The sequence below is a fragment of the Typopeltis vanoorti genome, chromosome 8, assembly GCF_054136105.1.
Source record: "Typopeltis vanoorti isolate ZY-2024b chromosome 8, IOZ_Tvanoo_1.0, whole genome shotgun sequence".
NCBI lineage: Eukaryota > Metazoa > Arthropoda > Arachnida > Uropygi > Thelyphonidae > Typopeltis > Typopeltis vanoorti.
Window position 1 is genome coordinate 103,738,178 of NC_143556.1, and position 24,042 is coordinate 103,762,219.

Consider the following 24,042-nt stretch of genomic DNA (forward strand, 5'->3'; position numbering starts at 1 on the left):
GTCTATTTCTTCTGAGCACTTATTTGATGAAGACTGTTACTGTGAGTTCCAAGTTTATGCTTTGTTCCTTGACAGTATGCTTCGATGATCGGACTCTGTCCACCATCAAGCAATCAGAACCACAACTGAAGCATTCCAAACATCATGTATTTGTGGTCCTTACATTGAAGCTAATGAACCAACTTTGTTCAATGGTAGTAGTTGTCTTTGTGATATACAATTGAAATAAAATTCCTATCAGGCCATTGTACGTGTACAAGCATTTTCTATCTCCATTGGGAGAACTTGTACCACGCATTAGATTGCCATTTGCTCCTTTTGGATTGTGTTTGAAAGAATTATTACAAGCTGTAGACATTGCGAATGGACAAGTACTCCATAGTTACCACTATATATATGCGAGCAATGTGACATAGCTGCATTCCATCATGCTCTTTCTCTTTGTGTTGGTTAGTTAAGTATTCCACCCAGCAGTTCTTTGAAATGTGCAGAGTAGAGTCCTATGATTTTTTTACCTGGCTGTACAGGCACTTAAAAACTAGAAGTTTCAGTAGGATCTGTTATTTTTCAGACAGTATACTATTACATAAGATACCACTTGAATGTTGCAACTATACTTCTGAACTGCATGCCACAGAGACTGATTAACATTATGTAAAGATGAAACACTTCGTAGAACATTATTTTAAGATCAAAATATAGCCTAAAAAGTTCAGATATCGTGATCAGCTTGGATATTACTTCACTGTTTGTTAGTAATGCTAGCAGGGACTCTTAATTTGATAAAGTCCCATTTTGTCGCAGACATATTGAATTATCGAGATTTACTTTACATGCGGTTTATTTCACATAGAAAGGTAAAAATATACAAACAACTGGATAGAATAGTGGGTCCCTTTCTCTCCTTTTAGCCAATTTCTACACAGAGAACCAAGAACTTGGCACAGCTACACTTAAATTACTGTAGGCTGTGTTAGATAGGTGATGTATTTGCTATTTTGCACCATGGTCTAGACACATTAGATATGTTATTAGTGCACTTAAACAACCAAGGTCCAAAAATTCACTCCACATTAGAAAAGAATCAAATGACTGTCTGTCCTTCCTAGACACTCTGGTCACATACCTTTCAAATAGTTTGTTTTAAAATTTGAATGTCATGAGTTGGCATAATAATAACAACAAAAGATGCTAAACTCACAAAACATTCGGTTTAATTGCAAAATTTTCACTGTTGTTTCATAAGCATCTTCAGTAGAGAAATGGAACAACAAATTATCCAAATAACTGAAAGATTCTAAAAAGTATCATCATAGTAACAACAGTGGGATAACAAAAATGGTCAATACATTCCTAACTGGAAAAAAAAAGTATATAATTAAATAAATTAGGAAAGATTAGCGTACCGAAAAATAATATTTCTCTTATGTAAAGCAGATAAATGTAGACCATCAGATCTATTTAGATTTGTGTAGTGGAGTCACAGTTCACAAGTTTCCTTATAATGACATTCCATAAGAGACTGCTCTTCATGAAGGATTTTAGCTTTATTCCAGAGAACTCTGTTTAGTAGAGATGTCATGGTTAGCAAACCTCGATTGTTCTGGCTGATCATACTTGATATGAGCCTTACATTCTTTGAATCAGATAAAAGCGGATCTTCCAGTTGTAATAAGATAAGCCACTGGAGCAAGGAATCTAGTAAACACCTGAAAAACCAAGTGGGAGAAAGTGATGAGAGAAAGACAACATTTTTCTGACAGTATAAAAAAAAGGCTATAAAAATGTTGAAATTTTAAAATTTCTTTCACACAGGGAGGGGATTGGGATACAAGTGATTTCTTCTTGAGCAGAAAATGCAGTGATTCTGTAGCTGTTGAATTTATTGATAAAGACTTCACTGAAATCATTTAATAAGAAGGTTGACCTAATATGTTGCAATTCTTTCAGTAGTTCATCAGAAGAACTTAAAGAATGAGCATGATATATTAGGATTTTGATAGTCTCAATTTTGTGACTATGATGGTGTGATTTTGCATGGATGTAGCAGCCTGTGTGAGTTTTCTTCTGAAACACGGATCTGTAAGCTGCCATCATGTTGATGAAAAATTAGCACAACTCAAAAGGCTTTTTCATCATTTTCTTTTTAATCTGAATTCTCAGATGAATTTCATTTATTTTGGATACGGTGTTGTAAATCAGAAGAACCATTCCAAATTACAGATGCTTTTGAAGATTTTAAGATATGAAGAATATAAATATGTATGCAAACTATTACACTTTTTTTTATAATGTTAGTCAAGTTCCTTTTATTTTATCGTCCTACATGTTTTTCGCCAATTTTTCTATCGGCATCTTCAGGGAATACAAATTAGTAAGCTATATGAAGGTAACAGACTAGGTTATAACTGATGGTTCTAATTCATACAAAAAATTAGTATTGTGCGAGACAATGCACGTGTCTGAGGAACATGATTTATTTGTTATGACTCATGATGTAATTGTCATGAAAGTTCATTTCTTTGATGTTTAATGATCTGATTAAAGCTTTCCAAATTTCTGGTAAGGTTAGACCTTGATTCTTGTTTAGGTTTTCAGTTTTATGGGCGACTGTAGCTGCTTCCTTGAAGGTTCTTGAATGGTAGTTATCTTCTATATAGGGCTTACGGTTCTTATCCCACTCAATGTGATGGTTGGTAGAGGCAAAGTGGCAAGAAAGGCCTGAAATGTCTTGTCTGTTGTTTCTGACATATCCTATGTGTTCTTTCTTTCTCGTTTCGAAGCTTCTAGAGGTCTGACCTATGTAACTAATACCACATGAGCAAGGGATTTGATGGTATGGTGGAAAAGGTTTCCACCATACCATCAAATTCACATTAGAAATTGAAAAAGATGGAAAACTGCCATTCCTAGACATCCTAATAAAGAAACAAACCAATAATAGTATCAACCTATCTGTGTATAGAAAACCTACAAATACTGGATGTTACCTCCATTTCAACTCATCTCATCATATAGCTCAGAAACTTAGCATTATCCATATGCTCAAGAAAAGAGCTATACAGTAGACAACATACAAAGATGACCTACAAAGGAATTAACTACAATATCCAGAGAACTATCTTTAAATGGTTATCCAAAAAGACTCTACAACAAGATTCTCTTGACTGATATACCACATAGACAATGTGTTGACGTCCAATACATCAGTACTATCACTATTCCATTTATCAGCAGCATTTCCAAAAAATTGGCTAACCTTCTAAAACCACATAATATCAGAGTGGCATTCAAGCCAGTCAACACTATTCGGAAATTTTTAAGATCACCGAAAGACCCTCATCCATTCTACAAGTACTCTGGAGTGTATAATATACCTTGCTCATGTGGTATTAGTTATGTAGGTCAGACCTCTAGAAGCTTTGAAACGAGAAAGAAAGAACACATAGGATATGTTGTCAGAAACAACAGACAAGACATTTCAGGCCTTTCTTGCCACTTTGCCTCTACCAACCATCACATTGAGTGGGATAAGAACCGTATGCCCTATATAGAAGATAACATGAACCTTCAAGGAAGCAGCTACAGTCACCCGTAAAACTGAAAACTTAAACAAGAATCAAGGTCTAACCTTACCAGAAATTTGGAAAGCTTTAATCAGATCATTAAACATCAAAGAAATGAACTTTCATGACAATTACATAATGAGTCATAATGAATAAATCACGTTCCCGAGACACGTGCATTGTCTCGCACAATACTAATTTTTTGTATGAATTAGAACCATCAGTTATAACCTTGTCTGTTACCTTCATATAGCTTACTAATTTGTATTCCCTGAAGATGCCGATAGAAAAATTGGTGAAACATGTAGGACGATAAAATAAAAGGAACTTGACTAACATTATAAAAAAAAAGTGTAATAGTTTGCATAAATTGAAGATTTTTCTGTGGGGGGGTTGCCAAGTAAATGGGAAGCCCCCCCCCCCCCCCCCAATTATTGTTGCCTATTTTATGGAATACTTTCATCAACATCTCATTGACAGTATTTTGCCAAGACCGACATACTGGTACAAGTATGTTGACATTTTTGTAATTTATACATCATGCTCATTCATTGTACTTCAGATGAACGTCTATAGAAAGAATTTCAACACATTCGGTCAACTTCTTATTAATCGGTGTGTGTTTCTATAATATAAATTTGTTATAGTGGCACTCACTACAGTGTGCATCTGCTATTGTCTGTATATATACCTCTATGTAATCTATTTATACCATGTAACTGTACTACATCTTTTCTCTTATCCAGAACAGTGAAGCTGAAATATAGGCACTTGTTATATTCCCATAATTTTTCTTAAAGTAAAAATGTGTTTATAATGGTCCCCTGTTTTTTTTAGCAGTTTTGCGTAGTTTCCACCATAGTAAAGATATTTTTCTATTTACTGCCTATCATATTCATTATCAGTTATCTTATTCATTATCTCATAATCTCATAATGATACTTCCTCACTTATTTTTTATATCATATTCAGGCAATTTAGCTTTTAACTCAGCTTTGATCTTCTTCTTTTGACTTATAATTGTTGAATCATATCTCATAAAACTATTTAGAGGAAACTGGATAAGAAGAAATAACTTTTTCACCAAATATTTTAATGTTTCATAAATTGCAAATATATTTTTTAAAATATTTTAATACAAAAATTCAGATTATTAATGCTATGTCACAAGTTTTTTTTTTATTTTTTATTATTATTTTTTAAGTGCCTTAACAAAAATAAAAAGAAAAGGACAACCAACAGTTGCAGATATGCTTTTGCAGCACAAAGCTCAGGTTCAGCAAGAAAAAGAGCAGCAATTTCATCATTCGGTGCTACCTATCGATGAGAATTTAATACTTAATGAAATTTATAATGATCGAAGGGATTTAACAGTGGTTAAATCGGAATCTACGATTACTGAAGCTATTGAGTCTGTAGTAAAAGCTGCAGCAGATGAAGCAGAAGTAGCTGAAGAAGACAAGAGTAATGGATCATGTGGTCTTTTAATTGGAAGTAGTGATGGTGAAGAGACTGCGAAAATTTCCCCGGTAGAATTTATTAATGCACCAAAACTGCCAGATAATCTTCCTTCAGATTTAGGCGATTTGGTTTCAAAGTTAAAAATGGTAAGCATGTGTATTTTTCCTCTTATTTTATTAAAAATTCTAAAATGAATGAAATATTGAACAGGCTAAATTAATTTTTTTTTTTTTTTTTTTTTTTTTTTTTTTTTTTTTTTAGTTATGTCATCATTTTCTGGTATACGGTATTACAAGGTGTACCATATATCATGGAAGTGAACGAACGCAGTTAACAAAAATAAAAACAATTTTTCATCAGTAATTTTTCTACTTTGTTCATCAGGTTTCTAATTTCATCAGTTCCAACTTTCCCAAGGACTTGAATATATGTCTCCAAGTATTTTCTGTCAGCAGAATGTAGATGGTAAGGATTATCTCGTATTGGCTCCACCAATACTTGATAATACTTACCATCCCCCCCCCCCCAACACTTCACCTTTTCTCATTCCCTTGTAGATGACTTTCATTGCCCAGTGAAATCACCACTTTGTTTATTGGAGACCTGAAGTGGCTATTGCATGTTCAATATCAGGCTTTCAAGTTTGTTAGCCTCTTCTCTGACAGTCTCAAGGATGTGTCAGACTCACTGTAGGGACCCCAGACCACCTCGACTCAACCATACAGTAAAGTAGCTCCATAAGCTTGCTTGTAAATGGTACATGGGATTGAACCTGTAGGTTCATTCAAGAAGTATCCTGATGCAAGTAATGCATCAGGACTCTTCCTAGTCAGCTGTTAAATAATCCATCTGCCACTTAATCCACCATATTATGCCTGAAGAGGGTCAGAGTAAGTGATATGCCAAGGCACTGTTGAGGCTATGCAGTGGATAGGAATCTGTCTGACCTCTGTTTGCAATGCATGTCTGAAATCTTTCACTTCACACTGCATGCCTTACTTCAATTTCTTCACCCTCATCAGTCAACCTTACAATTTATCTAATAATTTCAGTAACACTGCAGATTATATCTGAAGAAAAAAAACATCCTTTAAAAAACAGTACAAAGAAAATTCAACATATTGTTGAATTTTCCAAACTCTAACCAAAAGTATGCAAAAAACAGCCAGTAATCATAAAACAACAAAACATACATTACAAAAAAAAAACAATAATAAAATATCATGCACACACATCTGCATATATCCATTTCAGTGTTTATGGTCCCATCTTCAGTCTGGCAGCCTTAACTACACTTCAGCTTTCCAAATAGTTGAGGAGAGTTGAGATGTAGCTCAAATCTGACATCCCTTGTCAGAGAATGCTAAACCTTGAATCCCCTGTTTTCTTTGCATCAGATTTCCTTGTCCCATAGTTGCACTTATGTGTGCTGTTTTTCTCTCTCTTGAAATCCTAATAACCACTCTGAACTTCATCATTATTTGTCTTTGACCTTCTGCAGTCTATCCCAAACAGTGAAGTCTTCTTCCATAGGAGTTCAATCTCCACAACTCACATGGGCTTCACTTTTCCAATTCCGCTGATCTTTCACAAATTGTCCATCTATTCACTACAATACCTGATAACTCTCCCAACACTTTATCTCTTCTTAACCATCTCTTCTGGTAAAGGTACTGTAGCCCTCAGCTCACCTCCTGGTAACTGACCATAACTTGGACCAAATCTCTTTTTCTGTGGAATGCCTGTTACTCAACAAATCCCAGTTTTATGGCACTATAGTGGTGTGAAATAGGATTCCTTTGCAGTTTTCTTCCATTTCTTTCTTGGGATGATTACTGTTTTTGTTCTTCAGATAAAAATATTTTTGCTGCAGCCAAAGAACTAAATAATTGTGACTTGAATGAGGGCTTTCAACCTTCATTCTGATCACTCTCCAAACTTTTATTTTTTCTAACAAGTATGCCAAGGCAGTCTAAGGCGGCCTGGTTGGCCAAGTGATTAGCATGCCCAATCTCTAGCCAATAGGTCACGGGTTCAGATACCTCTGTAGACATGGATGTTTGTAATTGTCTTTCGTAGGAGATGAATTTTATCGCCTGGTGTGAGACCACCTCCCTGCTTATTTGAAGTGACTTGAAAAAGTTCCATGTTTGATCTCTAGAACAGGGTTTCTGGACTATATAAAAATAAGAAAATTACAAAAAATATATAAAATTGATACAAAAATGCAAAAAAAAAAAAAAAATTCTTAGCCCACCTATGGTACAAAATTCAGTATAGGTTTTTAATAACCTTTTGTGGGTGGGAACCACACATAAGAAAAAAATTCAGCATACTATAGTCCCTAAACTCTAGCTTCACACACACACACGGCCTACTCTACAGTATATGGCAGCTGCAAAAAAGCCATCAACAAATCCAAATTTGACTGAATGTACCAAAAACAAAAAACAGTTGCCTCTTACTCAAGTGCTAGTTAAGTCTTCTGGTCTCTTGCCAAGGTGACTCTATGCAACTTTTGCCCGTCTGTGTTTCCATGTATCTCAATACAGATGGAGCTGTTGTAACATCACCTGATGACATACCTGATATACTGGCATCTTTTCCCTCTCCATCTCCTATATTGATTCAATGTGGTTAAGGATTTAGTTCATGTATTGACATATCTAAATCTTTGTTGGTATTACTTGGTAGGCAACCACATTTGATATAGCTTCAGTCAACATTAAAAGGGAAAGATATTTTTAATGGTTTCACACTCTTGGGGAGTTCTGCAGTAGTTGAAATCAATGTAGTGATCATTGTTTTCTTTAATCATGAACATTTATATTCTGAATATTATGCAAATGCTTTAAAAACAGTATGCTGTGGCATGCTGGAAACTTTCAGTATACATTCTAGTATTCTGAATTTGTATTTTAAATTATTGTAGGTTCATATGTTGAAGAATTAAGGCTTAATTATGATAGGAAAATTTAAAGTGAAATTGCAAATAAAGGTTACAATATCTACAACAATAATGTGTATCTATGAAAAACTGTTTTATCCAAACAATTTTGCTACTATAATACCTGTATACTTTGGAAATGGTATTATGACTATTTTATCAACTCATAAAAATCTTAGAGAGTATTTCATGATTGTGGCAAACAAATTGGGCTGAGTCAGCCTTCTCTGGAACCAAAAACTGGTTTTAAGAGGTACTTTCAGCAGTAGCAGAAATGAAAAATGTTCCCAAATTAAAGATTTCATAATTACACCATTTTGGTTATCAATGTCATTAGTGGTGCTTTTTTTTTTTAATGAGATTGTTAAGTAATAAAAATTAATTGTTACTTAAGAATGTTTTGTACAATAATATGTTAATTAAGATGGTAAGCTTCTGTGATTATCATTCACATCATCAAAATTTGGTATGACTAGATGTTCATAGTTTAATTCAGATGTTTTGATACACACACTATGGAACATTTCAGAGTATGAAGACTATAAAAAATTGAATCCATATAAAAATAGAATGAGGATGCTTAAGAATCAAAGTTGGATAACTGAGAAGAGCCCCTCCCCCATGTAGTCTTTTAAGGAATTCAGACCAGGCCTTTTGACCTAATGTCAAATCCTCACCTTCTCATTGATTCAATAATTCAAGATGTTACAACATAACAAAATTTCATGACCTTGCCATCTATGATGTTGCAACATGACAGAATTTCATGACCTTGCCATCTATGATGTTGCAACATGACAGAATTTCATGACCTTGCCATCTATGATGTTACAACATGACAGAATTTCATGACCTTGCCATCTATGATGTTACAACATGACAGAATGTCATGACCTTGCCATCTATGATGTTACAACATGACAGAATGTCATGACCTTGCCATCTATGATGTTACAACATGACAGAATGTCATGACCTTGCCATCTATGATGTTACAACATGACAGAATTTCATGACCTTGCTATCTATGATGTTACAACATGAGACATAACCAAGCAATGCCTTGGTTATACAAGTCCTCTGTTGTGTTGGTCAGCAAACTAGAGTGAACAGCAAAAATTCAGCTACTGGAACATATTCCAAATCAACATCAACTGAGTTCAAGATTGGCACCATGAACATAAGAAGGATCAGAGTGGAAAAGAAATAGAACCAGCAGAAGAATTGAATAAGTACCATAATTAGGTGTTACCGAAACAAAAAGACAAAAACAGATGAGATCTTTCTAATGATAATGATCAAGAAAAGGGAGTAGATATGTTGAACACTGAATATAAGAATAATCTTCTTGAATGGTAACAATATCAATTAGAGTGCTGTGGCAAATATCAGAATGGGGAACTGGACAATGAGATTCATTTGTGCCTGTGGTCCCATAGCAGTAGTTCTACTAAGGGAAAAAAGTCAAGGAATTGGTTTGTGGCACTAGAGAAGGCAGCTAACAGACAAATGCCAAGAAGTTATATTCTTGGTTTCATCCTTTAAGTGTGAGCAAACAAAGTTTGCATGTGAAGTCACTTCACAACTGGACTACTTGTATATAGAGGTTAATGACTTCGCATAGGTTGCTTTAGTATCTCATGATGCAATGCACATATCCTTAAGGACATGTATAATGCTATGTATTATGGGAAGGGCCATTATCCAGACCGGTTTCAACTTTTATATTAAGGTCAGTGGGAGCCAGACCCAGAAGTAATACTAAGGTTGAAATAAAGGATATGTGCATTGCATTATGGGATACTAAGGTAATTGATGTGAAGTCATTAGCCTCTATATTATATACAAGTCGCCCAACCATGAAGTGACTTCATGCACAAACTTTGTTTGCACTTGGATACAGGATGAAACCAAAAATATAACTTCTTGGCATCGTTAATTTTTAGAATAACAGAGTGGAACATTTTTCAAGGATTACCAGACGTGTAGAAATGTTTTGGGAAAAAATATTATTTGGGTTAAAGAGCAAAACTAATAATAACCTGCTGGATTTCTGTTCAGGATATGGATTAGTTATTGTTAACAGGATGTTCCAACATAAAAATGTGCACAAATTCAAATGGAGAAAGGATGCAAGAAATGAGAAAGTCTCATTGACTATGTTATTGTTGATAGCAATGTTTTCCCACTTGTTCAGGACATGAATATTCTGGGATTTGAAATTGGAAGTGATCACCAAAAGTTTTGAGCAGGATAAAATTGAATTTCTTATTGAAAAAGAAGAGCATGCAAAAAAAGTTTTAAATTGATTCAAAGTTGAGTAGGCTTCAGAGGTGAACTGTACACTCAAATACACCAACATTATTCAAGAAAAAAAATGAAAGAATTTTAAACCAGAACCAAACCTTGGATATTCGTTGACAAACTCTGAAGAAAACATTGATTCAGAACAGCCAGATGGGCATGTGGTAAAGTTGTCTTCAAGGATTAAAAAAAAAAAAAAAAAAAAAAAAAAATCAGAACTCCATGTTGCACCCAGGAAGTTAGAGGCAGTGAAAGAAAAGAAGAAAGTGTATTGAAAGGTTGCTGGTAATGAAGTTGGCTTGTGCGCTTAGAGAATATAGAGAAAAATGTAAGAAAGCGAAGTACAATGAAAACTAGCTAAGCAAACATAATGGGAAGACTTTGGTAAGAACATAGAAAATTAATATATTAGAAAGATGGCAAAATATGATTATTATTATATGGGTATCTCCATGGAGTCAGAATACTTATTGCAGGAGACCCACACTATACAGTAGCTATCATACTTCTTCTTAACCTCATTCACTGTTAGGGCACTCACAGCTAATTCCAGCAATCTGTTCCACTTATTCAATACTCTCAAGCTAAAAATCTAGTCTGCGCACCCTTACTAACCATACTCTGGTACAACTTTCAGGGTGACCCCCAGTTCTCTCCTTGTTTGCCATGCATTGAAAAATTTCCTTTCTATTGACCAGATGTAGCTGAATCATCGTCTTATAAAGAGTGATAATAACCTCTCTATCTTTACTTGTTAGTTTGTTTTTCCAACATCCACCTAATGAGGTGGATGTTAGAAAACATGATATTTAAAATATATATCATGTTGATCATCCAACTCTGTCCACCATTATCCTCAAGTCCTTAGCCTCATCAGTTTCTTGCAATCCAGTGCCAATTAGTATGATACACAGTATGTAAGTTTATCACCTCCCCCAAAAAAAGTGTATAACCTTACATTTTCAACGTTAAATTGATAGTTATCCTCCATGTGCAATGTCGATTTATTTAAATCATCCAGCAAGATATCTACATCACCTTTATCAACCATTGCCCTCCCCAGTTTAGCATCATCAGAAACAACTGAATTTCCTCCCCCAAAACACATACAAATTTTTCCCTATATCATTAAATATACAAATTAAACAGTAGTACTAGCAGTACAGAATCCTGAGATATTCCGTTAATCACCCTCCTGTTTTCCTAGATTCCACTCCACTATATACTACTGCCTGTCAGGCACCCTCTCCCTCCCCGATCCATGCTACCAGCTTCACATCCATTCCCATTTGCTCCAACTTATGTAATAATTTTCCATATGGTATTCTATCAGCTGCCTTACGAAGTCCAGCAGTATCGTGGTGTAGCCGTTTCCTTTATCTAATTCTGTTATGACTGTATTATAAAATATGAGTAAATTACTAAGGCAGGACTTACCTTTTACAAAGCCATGCTGCCCACCATTATAGTATTGTATGCCTCTCACCCATTGCTGTATTTTTTATCTTTAACTAACTTTAAACACTTCTCCTCAGATATTAATTGGTCTATACTTTACCACTTTAGTCTTGGAGCCATCTTTGTGTAATGGAACTATTTTGACCTCTTTCTGCTCTTTATAACCTTGCCAGAACTGAGAGTTAGATTGAACAACTTCTTTAGAGGTGTTGCCAATTCCTCTTGCATTTGCATAGCATATGGGCCAATGTGCCACCCAGTCCTACTGCTTCATGTTTTGTCTGTATGCCAAGCTCCTCTGTTCATCTCAGTTGTGACACCAGTCTCTGTCACATCAACAACTGCAAAATCTCCACCTGATTGATACACCTTTGCAGAGTGATCTCTCAGCAACTGAACTATTTCTTTTGCATCTTTATTCTTATCAACATTGATTAAAGTCATTCTTCCTCTTTCTTACTACATAATGAAAACAATTTTGAATTTATTTTTGAAAATTAGCCTGCTTACTAATTTTCTCTTATAATCTCATTTGGCCTTTCTTACCGTACTAGTTACTCTTCTTGCCTCCACTTTCTACTTCTCATGAGTATGCTTGATCACCTTTTTCATTACATTCTCTCCATAGTGTTTTATTGTGGCTCTTGCCTTATATCTCTACTCATCCACTTAATCCCTGCTTGGTTTATCCTCCTGGCTGTAGATATGCAGTCTGATAAAAACTTCTCTCAAACAATCTGTGATCACTTTGCCTTCACTACTGACATTCTTTCCTTGCAGCTTCTCAAGTCATTGTACTGCTCTCCATTATGACTTAAGTGTTATAATTACCAATTTTGTAGTTCAACATAATCCCTTTCTTGATAGAGAATTCCACATATTCTGAGGGCTGTTGAAAAAGACTTAGAAATGGAGGAAAGAGTATTGTAAAAGGAATCAGAGATAAAAGGTGACATGAAAATTGAAGATAAAGATATTCTAGATATCTGGAGTAATTATTTTGAAAGGATACTAAATGAAACAAGCAGTGATAGCAACAGCACAGTGATAGAAAACAGTCAACACAATGCAATTAGGAATACATATCAATACTTGAAGTAGAAAAAACCCATCAAAAACTTGAAATCTTGAAAGCAGCTGGCATAGATGATATTCAACCAGAAATGCTCAAATATGGAGGTATAAAAGTTTTACGCTGCATAATTCAGTAGGCTTGGTGTGAGTGTCCATTTCCAGGTGATTAGAATAGAGCTCTAAGTGTGCATCTAATAAAGGGAAATAAAACTGAATGTGAGGATTGCAGAGAAATTTCCCTACTGAGTGTTTCTGCTAAGATTTATACTTGAGAAACTAAGAAAAATTGTTGAAGGGAAGCTTGGAGAAGAGCAAGCTGGGTTCAGGCCAAATAAAAATTGTTAGATCAGATTTTCACTTTAAGACAAGAATGGAGAAATCATTTGAATATAACAAGGATATATATTTCAGTTTATAGATCTGCAAAAGTCATATGAAAAGGTGCCCAAAGAAAAGCTGTTCAAACACCATGCAACTACAGCGTGTCGATGGGTCATTATATCGAGCAATACCTAGTCTATGTTTGAGTCATATATCAGCAGTTAGAGATGGAGGTACAGGATGATAATTTGATGTTAAATCAGGTGATGTCAGATGAGTGAACATAACAAGGATTTTGAATTATAACAATTTTAACAAGACTATAACAAGGGTATATATTTCAGTTTAAAACAGCTTCCATCTCTATTCACCTGATCTCATCTCCTGCAACTTTTTCCTTTTCCACAAGATGTAATTCCAGCTGAAAGAGAGTTGTTTTGACACAAGTGAAGAGATCCAGGGATTCATGGAATCATGGTAAAATCACTGTGATTGCTATATACATGCCCAGAGAGACTTTGAAGGAGATGGTGGAAACCTTGAATCATGAATAAATGGCTAATCAAACTAATTGCACTACAAATGCAAGCTTTATTACTTCACTGTTTATAAACTGACTTCTAGAAAAGTCATATGAAAAGGTGGCTAAATAAAAGCTGTTCAAACACCATACAACTGTAGTGTGTCAATGGGACATTATATCGAACAGTACCTCGTCTATATTTGAGTTGCATATCAGCATTAGAATTAATAGAGGTACAGGATGATGGTTCGATATTAAATCAGGTAATGTCAGATGAGTGAGCATATTATTTCCACTTCATAATATGATGTGTACATATGATAATATGTACACATCATATTATGAAGGAAAATTATATTAAACCTGATATCAAAATTGGAGTTGTTAATCTCAGCTCTTTATGCAGATCAAGTTATACTTCTAAATAAAGCCAGTACAAGCCTGCAGGATGAGGATTTCCAGATTAAACTGAATAGCTACTGTAATAAATTTTGTATGAAAATCAGCAATAAAACACAATGAAAATAGGCAGAAACACTGAAGTCATCAGCTATATCCTGAATGGAATGAATTATTTTACTCTATAGGGAGGTAAAATATTTTAGCTATTTAGACACAGTTTTTAGTGAAGATGGCAAATTAAATATGGAAATAGCCATACCAGCTTTGCATATTCTGTGCAAAGCTCTGGTACAGTGGGGCACCAGTTGAATAAATTTGTATGGAATAAGAGAGAAATTAGACAAAACTAAACTAGCAGTATACAATATCAGTTTTAAGTTATGGATCTGAGAGCTGGGTTAAAATAAAGCAACTTGATTACAGACTAGAGACCACACATATAAAAGTTTTGAGAAAAATTATGGGATTAAAAGATGGCATCAATGGCGGAATCATATTAAAAATGAAGAAATTGAAGAAGGAACTAGACATCATCATTCAAGAATGTTTGAATTAGCCATACTAATTTGAGGTGGTATTGTCACTTACTTGTTCAAACACCATACAACTGTAGTGTGTCCACGCGGTTAGCCGAGTGGCTTTGTGCTTCGCAACCATATGCCTGGGGAAGGATTTGGATAGAGGTAATGGGTTTGCTTTAACTTGGGGAACAAAGGCCTTTATTCCAGTAAGGATTATTTTGGGTATCAATTCAGAGCATCTGTTTGAATCAGGGGAGAACAGTTATCTGACCATGGAAAACAATTATAGAAATCCCAGAAGTAATCTGAATTGGCACCATTGTAGTGCCATAGGGTACAAGACTTAGATTGGCTGGTGGAGATTGATCTGTGGAAAAGGAGAAATAAGATTATGGTTAGCGTTGCCAATAGGAGAGCAGAAATCTGCAGTGTATTTGGAGGGAGAGCTGGTTAAGAAAAGGTTTGAAGTGTTGAAGAATGATGAGGATTGTTTGGTCTTCTGGTTGTTAGGTTATCTGTTTGTGTTATATCATTACCAATGGAAAATGATTTTGCTTCCCTTCCAGCATGATCGAAGTTAGAAGAGGGGAGCCAGTTTGTATTATGAACATTCAAGTCTCCTAGGAAGGTAATCATACAATTTGGATAATTAGATTGTATGAAATCAACTTTTGAAAGTAGTTAAAAAGGGAAACATGGCTATCTAAATTAGGAGAGCAGCAAATGAAAGCTGCAAATAAAGTGAAGTAAGGAAATCTTGAGTTAGAGCAGATTGAAAAGCAAGGATTCCATTTGATAGCTTCTTCTTCTTTGAGTGCCATCTCCTATCGGAGGTCGGCGACCACCTTGGCAAATTTTGAGCGATTCTCAGCTATTCTGAGCAGTCTCTCAGAGTTCATACCAGTCCACTGTCTGATATCTGCCAGCCAAGATTTTCTTCGTCTTCCTTGTCCTCTTCTTCCATTATCTTCCCTTTTATAATCAATTGAAGTATCTTATATTTTTCATTACGAAGTAGGTGACCAAGATATGCAGTTTTCCTTCTTTTTATGGTATCTAAAAGTTCACGTGATTTCCCCATTTGTTTCAGTACTTCCTGATTGGACATTTTTGCTGTCCATGGGATTTTTAACATTCGTCTGTATAACCACATTTCAAAGGCTTCAAGTCTTTTTATTGATGTTGTCTTCAAGGTCCAAGTTTCTGCACCGTACAGCAGTACAGACCATACATAGCATTTAACCATGCATGCTCTAAGTTTAAACTGCGGTTACACAGTGTTGATTTCATCAAGAGAAAATGTTTTCTTTCCATTTCAATTCTAACTTTTATTTCCATTTCTGGATTGCAATTTTCATTTAACCAGCATCCGAGATATTTAAACTTTGCCACTCTTTCTATTTGTTTCCTATTTAAATAAAGTGCTAAATTAAGAATTGGTTTCTTACTTATGACCATGAATTTAGTTTTGGTGATATTTATTTTGAATCCCATTTTTTCACTCTCTGCATTTATGAGCTCCAAAAGATTTTGAAGATCCTGAATATTGTCAGCCAGAAGAGCTGTATCATCAGCATATCTGACGTTACTGATGATTTCACCATTTACACTAATCCCTTCCTTTCTTCCTTCCAAGACTTTTTGAAATATGGCTTCTGAGTAGATGTTAAAAAGAAGAGGTGACAGCACACATCCTTGCCTTACTCCTCGTTTGATGTTAATGGAGTCTGTAATAATGTCATCAACTTGAACAGATGCCTTTTGGTTCCAATATAAGTTTTCAATGATCCTGATGTCTTTACCATCTAATCCAATTATTTTTAATAGTACAATCATTTTAGCATGTTGGACTTTGTCAAATGCTTTCTCGAAGTCAATGTAGCAAATGAATATTACCTTGTTTTGGTCAATACATTTTTGAAATAAGATCTGAGAAAAGGGCCTCTCTTGTTCCCAAGCCGTTTCTAAAGCCGAATTGGGTATCACTGATGGTGTCTTCACATTTTCTGTATATTCTTTTTTGAATTATTTTCAGAAACATTTTGAGAACGTGACTCATTAGGCTGATCATTCTATAGTCATTACAAGTTTTCGCATTTACTTTTATAGGTAGCATGATGAAGGTCGACTGTAACCAGTCTTGAGGGATTATGCCTGTATCGTAGATCTTATTAAATAGCTTTACTAATATGTTAATGTTGTCACCTTCTAATAACTTTACTATTTCTGCCAGTATTCTGTCTGGTCCTAGGGCTTTACCATTTTTAGCTGAGTTCAATGCACATTCTACCTCTGATTTTAGAATGCATGGACCTTCCATATGTTCATAAGTATTTTCTGGGTTCTGTCTGTCATCAGTAAAGAGTTCTTCTATATATTTCACCCATTCTTGTATTTTGTCATCCTTTTTGGATATAATTTCTCCCTTTTTGTTTCGAAGGATACAGAATTATTTTTTCTTATATATACCTGAGGTCTCTTTCATCTTTTTGTGTAGATTAAAATTGTCGTTTTTCGTGTTGAATTTCTATTTCTTTACATTTTTCATTCATCCAGATTTCTTTTGCTTTTTTGATCTTGTGCTTAATAATTTTCTGAACCTCTGTATATTTTGTTGGATTATGATTTTTATATGATCTGCATTGATCCATGAGAGAAAGAATTTCATCAGTCATCCAATCTTTCTTTTTTACTGCTCTATTAGGACATAAGGTATTGGCGCATTTCTCTATGAAGACAGATTTCAATTTGTCCCACGATTCATCAACCCTCATGATGTCATCATTCTTGATAAGTGCTAGCTCTTGATTCAGATCTTGACTCAATTTGCTTCTTATCTCTGTGTTTTTTAATTTTCCCAAATCAAACCTTTTTTGTTGATGTTTCTTAAGCATAGCTTTCAGTCTAAGTTGTAACTCTGCCACCAGTAGGTTATGATCAGAAGCAATATCTGCACTAGGATAGGTTTTTGTACTCTTTATAGAACTTCGAAATCGTTGATTAATTAGTAAGTAATCAATTTGGTTTCTGACTATATTCCCATTATTATCCTGTGGTGATCGCCAAGTATACAATCTTCGAGGTGGTAGCTTAAACCATGTGTTTGTGATTATTAGCTCCTCTTCCTGTCAGAATTGAAAAAGACAGTCACCTCTCTCATTTCTTGTGCCCAGTCCATGTTCGCCAACTACATCTCCACTTCTACCTTTCCCAACTTTAGCATTGAAATCACCCATGACTCTGTTAATATCATGCTTTTTTGTATTTTTCATTAGTTCTTTTAATTGATCATAAAATTCTTCAATCTCGGTATCACTCTTGTCAGCAGTAGAGGCATAGACTTGTATAAGATTAACATCTAGTGGTTGTCCTTTCAGTTTTAATAACATCATCCTATCTGAGTAAGGGATGAAGCTCAACAGTGACTTATTGATCTCTTTGTTTATTATTATTCCAACTCCGTTTTGATGGTTGTTTTCACAACTTCCAGAGTGATACATTGTCATGTCATTGACTTGAGTTTTGCCTGATCCTGGCCACCTAACTTCACTCATTCCTAAAATTCTAATTTCAAGTCTTTTCATTTCTTGGATAACATTTCTTAGTTTACCTGCTTCATACAAGGTTCTGACATTCCAGGTTCCTAGTTTTACTGAGCGCACCATGTTGAGCCTGGGGATTCTTCGCACCCATCCCATTTAAGGGACGCTGGTAACTCGGGGCCATTTGTGTAGATTTGCTCGCCATGGTTGTTAGTCTGGAGAGAGAATAGAGCAGTAGTTTCTCCATATTCTTTCTGCTCTGCAGTATTACAGATGTACACAATAAACTGTATTGCCATCTGCAATTTTCTAATCACAAGCTTTACCGTCATCATGAGACTTCAACCTTGTGTCAGTACTGACAAAGCTGCTTCCCTTTGCTAGAGGATTGAATCCTTTATTTTTCCTTGTAACCCTAGGTAGGGGCCCTTACCGGGTACTGACAGCCGGAGCCAGCTGAGCCCGGGTTGTTTATAGAGGTCTGCTCCTCTGAAGATTCTTCCGCACATTTCACTGTTGGGATACAAATCCTCTTCCACTGATTTGTCCGTTGTTCTTCACAGAGGTCCGTTAGCATCCTTGTAGTAGGGAGTGTACCCTACGGAAGGTCCCAGGGAGCACGACGTGGACTTGCCTCACTCCCCTAGCTATTGGCAAGAAATGCCTGATTTTTAAAAGCATATGTTCCTCTCTTTTTTTATAGAATACATTATGCAAGATGTAGTAAGATAGCTGTGGTAGACTGCAATCATGGACAATGCCAGTTGAGCTTCACTAGGAATAGCAGATTGGAATTTTGATTTAGGCCTGTAAATGATGGTGTATATCATTAATGTTTGTATTGATGCCCAGGATGTTAGTGAGGATGTGGAAGCATTTTTTATTGGATGAAAGTTTAGTGGGATAAGGTGTGTGTTTATTTTTTTATGTTTTGCAATATTTTGTTGTATTTTTGATATCTTTTGTGAACTTACTTTTTTTATATATATGCAGTGATACTAGCATATGTTTGGTTATCTTTCATAGTAGAGCTGGTGCAGGAAAATTAAAAAAAAGTAGGGGGTATACAGCTGAGGTGAGAGGCATATGGATTTGGAGTCTAGTCATTACCACACAGGGAGTGACTGTGTCGCTTCGACAGTTCTTTCTATACACTGCTACACTCAGACTGGCTCCAAGAACAACTACCTGCATAGTTCTTGGAGCAAGATTATATGCTAGATGATTATTACCATTCTGTCTGGTGGACAGTTTGCAGAAACTGGTTTACTGCAGTACCTCTCAGGTGGAGGAGGTTCTGGCTTCCAATTCATTAATAACAGTGTATTAAGCATGCCCTGCAGGGTCATTGTCTATTCAGCAGGAAATACAACGGGAAACCAGTGACCCTTCCCTGGAAATGAAATATGGCAGAAGTTACTTCATGTCTCTTCTAAACTGGGCAGTGATATTTTACAAGACGCTAAAAGACATCTTCTACCAAAAGGTCTGATTCACATTTCCAAGCTAGAATTTTTTACCTTGCTAGAGCCCCATTTGTAAAAATAGGTGATACAACTGGGAGGTATGGCTGAATGATAGAGGCTGTATATTGCTCATTACTATCCCATTAATGATTGAGTGGTTTAGGATGAGGCATTTTTATTGCTTCAAATTATCCATCTCTGACACTTTATATTTCAAATATAACTGTTGAACAATTTTTATTATTTTTGTTACTTTCCCAGATTGCTTCATTTTTCTCATTTGTAGCATATGGGCTAGAACTGATTTGTGTGATATCTCTTTGTCATTGTCCTTGAAATATTCTTTCATGCATATTTCTCCTAGGGTGGCCTGTGTCCAACATCACACATGCCACATAAGCAGAAAATTTTTTATCTGGCTTCTAAACAGGTAAATGAGGTTGCTTGTGTTTTTCATTGAGAAAATGTTTTTCATGATTGTGAAAATTACTTTTGAAGGCATGCTGTTTCAGCACAGTAGCTATTTTATTTATATTTTTAATGTATGGTCAAGTTTTAAAAACAGTTAAAGTTCATCAGCTTTTATAGGTGTAGACTCAACCATATAAGAAAAAAATAAGTTCAAAAAACAAGAACCAGCCCTTGAAGTCTCATTGACCAACTGTGAAGAAGACATTGATTGATTCAACTAGGGAAACATGGGTTGAAATTGTCTGCAAGGATAGAAAAGCAATTAATTCAGCAGATGCCCTAAGAGAATATGGAGAAAAATGTAAGACGCAAGCTATTTGTAAAGTAACTACACAAAAGTCTTGAAAACAATTTGGTAAGAATCACCAGCAGCCATTTTCATTACACTGCTGGATGAAGACCTTTCTAATATTTTCTGCTAATCTCTCCTTTCCTGTTAACCTGTCACTCCTGCAAACCTGATGATTTCGTCAGTCCATTATGATTTTGGCTGGCATTATGGTCATTTTTCCTCCTGGAATCTAATCCGGTACTTCTTTTGTCCATCATTGGTCTTGTCTTCAAGCCCTTTGCCACTTCAGATATTTCACTCATTCTGTAGTATCAGAGACTTTAGTTCGAGTTCTTATACAAGTATTCCTTTTTGCAATCCAGCCTTGTGATACCAAGCATACATATTTCCATACCAAATTGTGTTGTTCTTAGTTTAGATTTTGAGTATCCTTTGCATTTAATGCCCATGTTTCACAGCCATATGTCAATGTAGGGAGAATATCCCAGTTAAAAACTTCCCTTTTCATGCATAGTGGTAATTGGCTTTTGAATATTGACTGTAATTTTCCAAATGCTTTTCACTAAAGCATTGACTTCACTTTTGATTCTCCCATGATATCTATTTTGCTAGTGATTTGGAGTTAACAGATATGTCTGTAATTTCTGTGGATTTGAGTTTAAGATAGTTATGTCAGTGCAAAGCACAAATGGCTTAGTTTTTAAAATTTTAATTAGTAAATGGCTTAGTTGAGTCTGACATATGGCTCCTCCACTTGCTTAATTTTTTTTTTACTGAATCAAAGGTTTTCTGATAATCAGCAAAACTAAAACATAACGGTAGTTGATATTCATTACACCATTCAGTAATCTGATGTACAACTTAAATATGGTCCATTGTGCTAAAGCCACTTTGAAAGCCTGTCTGTTCTTTTGATTGTGCAAGGTCTAGTTCACAAAGCTTCTGAGCAAAGACTTTTGTCAACACTTTGTAAGCCACTGATAGTAGACTGATGGGTTGATAGTTCTTCAAGTCTTCTACTTCACCTTTCTTGTGTATCAAAACAAGGATAGCCTTTTGATCTTGGCACATCTCATTTTTTTTCAGACAGAGGGTAAAAAATTTTTCTATTATTCTGTAAATCACTTCTCTACCAGCTTCGAGCAATATGCCAAGCCCTCTGCATGACTCTAGCTGTGACTTCATCTTCATCTGCAGCTTTTCTATTTTGCGTGCCTTGGGTGCTCCATGTAACTTCTGGTAGAATTTGTGGTATTTCAGTTATTTTATAGTTTTCTTCATTTGCTTTGTCATCTTGATATAACTTTAGATAAAATTCTTCAGTCCTTTTTTGTACAGCATATGTATTTCTGGTCATATTTCCATCTCATATTTAGACTAAAACAATTTGTTTATTGCTATTCATCAATTGTTTTTTGACATTTTTGAAGCTGTGGTTGTCTTCAATTGTTTCTTGTATAAGCTTACAGTTAAATTTTCTTATTTTTTCTTTGATATGTTTTTGGGTTATTTTGCATAATTGAGTGCATTTTATTTTATTTGTTAGGTTATCAGATTGTTTCATTTATCTTTGTTTCTTCATAAGCTGCCTTGTTTCTGTTCTCTGGTACCTGCTGTTTCAAGTGAGTATTCCAAAATGTTTTGGGTAATACTGTGACTTTCTGAAGGATCAGTACTATCACCTATATTAAATTTTTTAATCTTATTTAGTTCATGTTGGGATGTTTTTTTTTTAATGGTGAGTTTGTGATCCCAAATATCAAATAATTGCCTTGGCAATTTTATTGAATCTTACTGCATAACCATATGATGGTCGCTTTCAATGTTTCAAGATGTTGATAACAGAATGGTTCTGAAAGGTGTTTTTCCTGTTGCTGAGGAAAAAGCCAATTTCACTAGTTTTTCCATTTGGAGTTATTCCATGTGCACTTATGTTTTTTTCTTGAAAAAATTATTCATGATGTACAAGTTTTATTTTCTCAAGTTCTATTAGTCTTGCTTCTATATCATCCCTCCTGCCATTTCCAAAATTTCCTATTGTGCTTTCATCTGAGTCTGGAGTACCAATTCTGGTTTTAAAATATTCCATGATGATAATTTTGAAACAATGCTCTCCTTTGTTGTGAAGTTGTGATATCTCATGATAAGTCTTCAATTTTTTTATTAGTATGGCTTACTGTTGGTGGATAGACTTGCATGACCTTGAGAGTATATATTTTTTTGAGATCTGGACAATACTTACTGTTTGATCAGAAATACTGTTAAATTTTTCTGTCAACAATGAACCTAACTCCATTGATTCTTTCCTTATTTTTGTTTCTGTAGTACAATATGCCTCCATTTTTTAATTAAAAAATTTCTTTACCTTTACATCTAACTTCACACAATCCACGAATATCTCATTTTATTCACTTTAGCTTTCCATTTAATTCAGTTAACTGTGCATCACTGCACAGAGTCCTGCAGTTTAAAGTTCCAAAGTCTAGTTTCCTTCATGTTTAACTGCCTATTGTTGTAAGTCCAACAATCTAGCCTCTGGGGAATGAGGGCAGTTTTATTCCTATTGAGTTCATGATGATAGCTTGGGCCATAATTTCACCACACTTTGGCCCACTGGGGATTTGTGAATGGAAGTAGTTTCACATGGGATCACCAGTCCCAAAACCACTAGTTCACAGCTCTTTATTCATTATATTCAGCGCTACCCTTATATCCAACAAGTTTCACAGTTTTCCCTATCCACCACCTACAGATGTGCTCAGTAGTAGCTTGTGGAAGCCCTGAGTTTGGTAAGAATATAGAAGATAATTATCAGGAAAGTAGAAACATGTCATGTTCTGGAGGCTATTGAAAAGCTTAAAAATGGAGAAAAGAGTATGGCAAAAGGAATTACAAATGATAAAGATAATATGGAATTAAAGATAGTTTTGATATCTGGAGTACTCATGTTGAAAGACTGTTAAATGAAATAAGCAGTTACAGAAGAGTAGTAGAAAATATTCAAGAGAAATACAATCAGGAGTATATAATATATCAATACCTGAGGTAGGAAAGCTTTCAAAAGTCTGAAATGTGAAAAGTCATCTGGAGTAGATGATATTTAATCAGAAATGCTCAACTATGGAAGTATACAAGTGTTACTGTGGCTGCACTGCATAATTCAGAAGGCCTGGTTGGAAGGTTGAATTTCAACAGAGTCAACCTTCTGAAAATAAATTAACTAGACTAAACCTAATAGGAGTAGTTACATTATCTTTTATATAATGATCTAGAATTTATATTCTACTGGTCAGATTAACTGATAAAAATGTACACTGTTTCATTGCATTCCTTTAGAATCAGTTTATGTAAAATATGGTATCCTTAACAGATAGTAGCTACTAATGATTTTTTTTTTTTTTGGTAATTATATCCATGTAACTCCAGTATTAACAGTTATAGAGAAAAAGTCTAACCATTATGTATAAGAAGCTAACCTTTTTTAAACCTTCCCCAAGGCTTCTTATTAAATGCATAATTTTGCCCACATGGCAGAATATGTATTTAATAAAGCTTTACCTTCATAATCTAATGATAATTTATTTGAAAACAGCCAGCACACATTGTTATTATTACTGGCTGCCCATGTATAGTATAGATTTTCAGTTTCTTGTAATTTTAATTTTTTTTTCTTTCTCTGTGTTTTACTGTATTA

General features: G+C 34.9%; 1 protein-coding gene across 1 annotated transcript in view; it reads left to right on the plus strand.

The window, feature by feature from the left end:
* Positions 1 to 24,042, plus strand: part of LOC150104247 (uncharacterized) — a 260,544-nt gene that overhangs the window by 110,180 nt on the left and 126,322 nt on the right. The window contains exon 6 of the mRNA XM_090396434.1: positions 4,771 to 5,173. Coding sequence (XP_090252560.1) covers positions 4,771 to 5,173 — 403 coding nt within the window. The remainder of the gene's footprint in view (positions 1 to 4,770; positions 5,174 to 24,042) is intronic.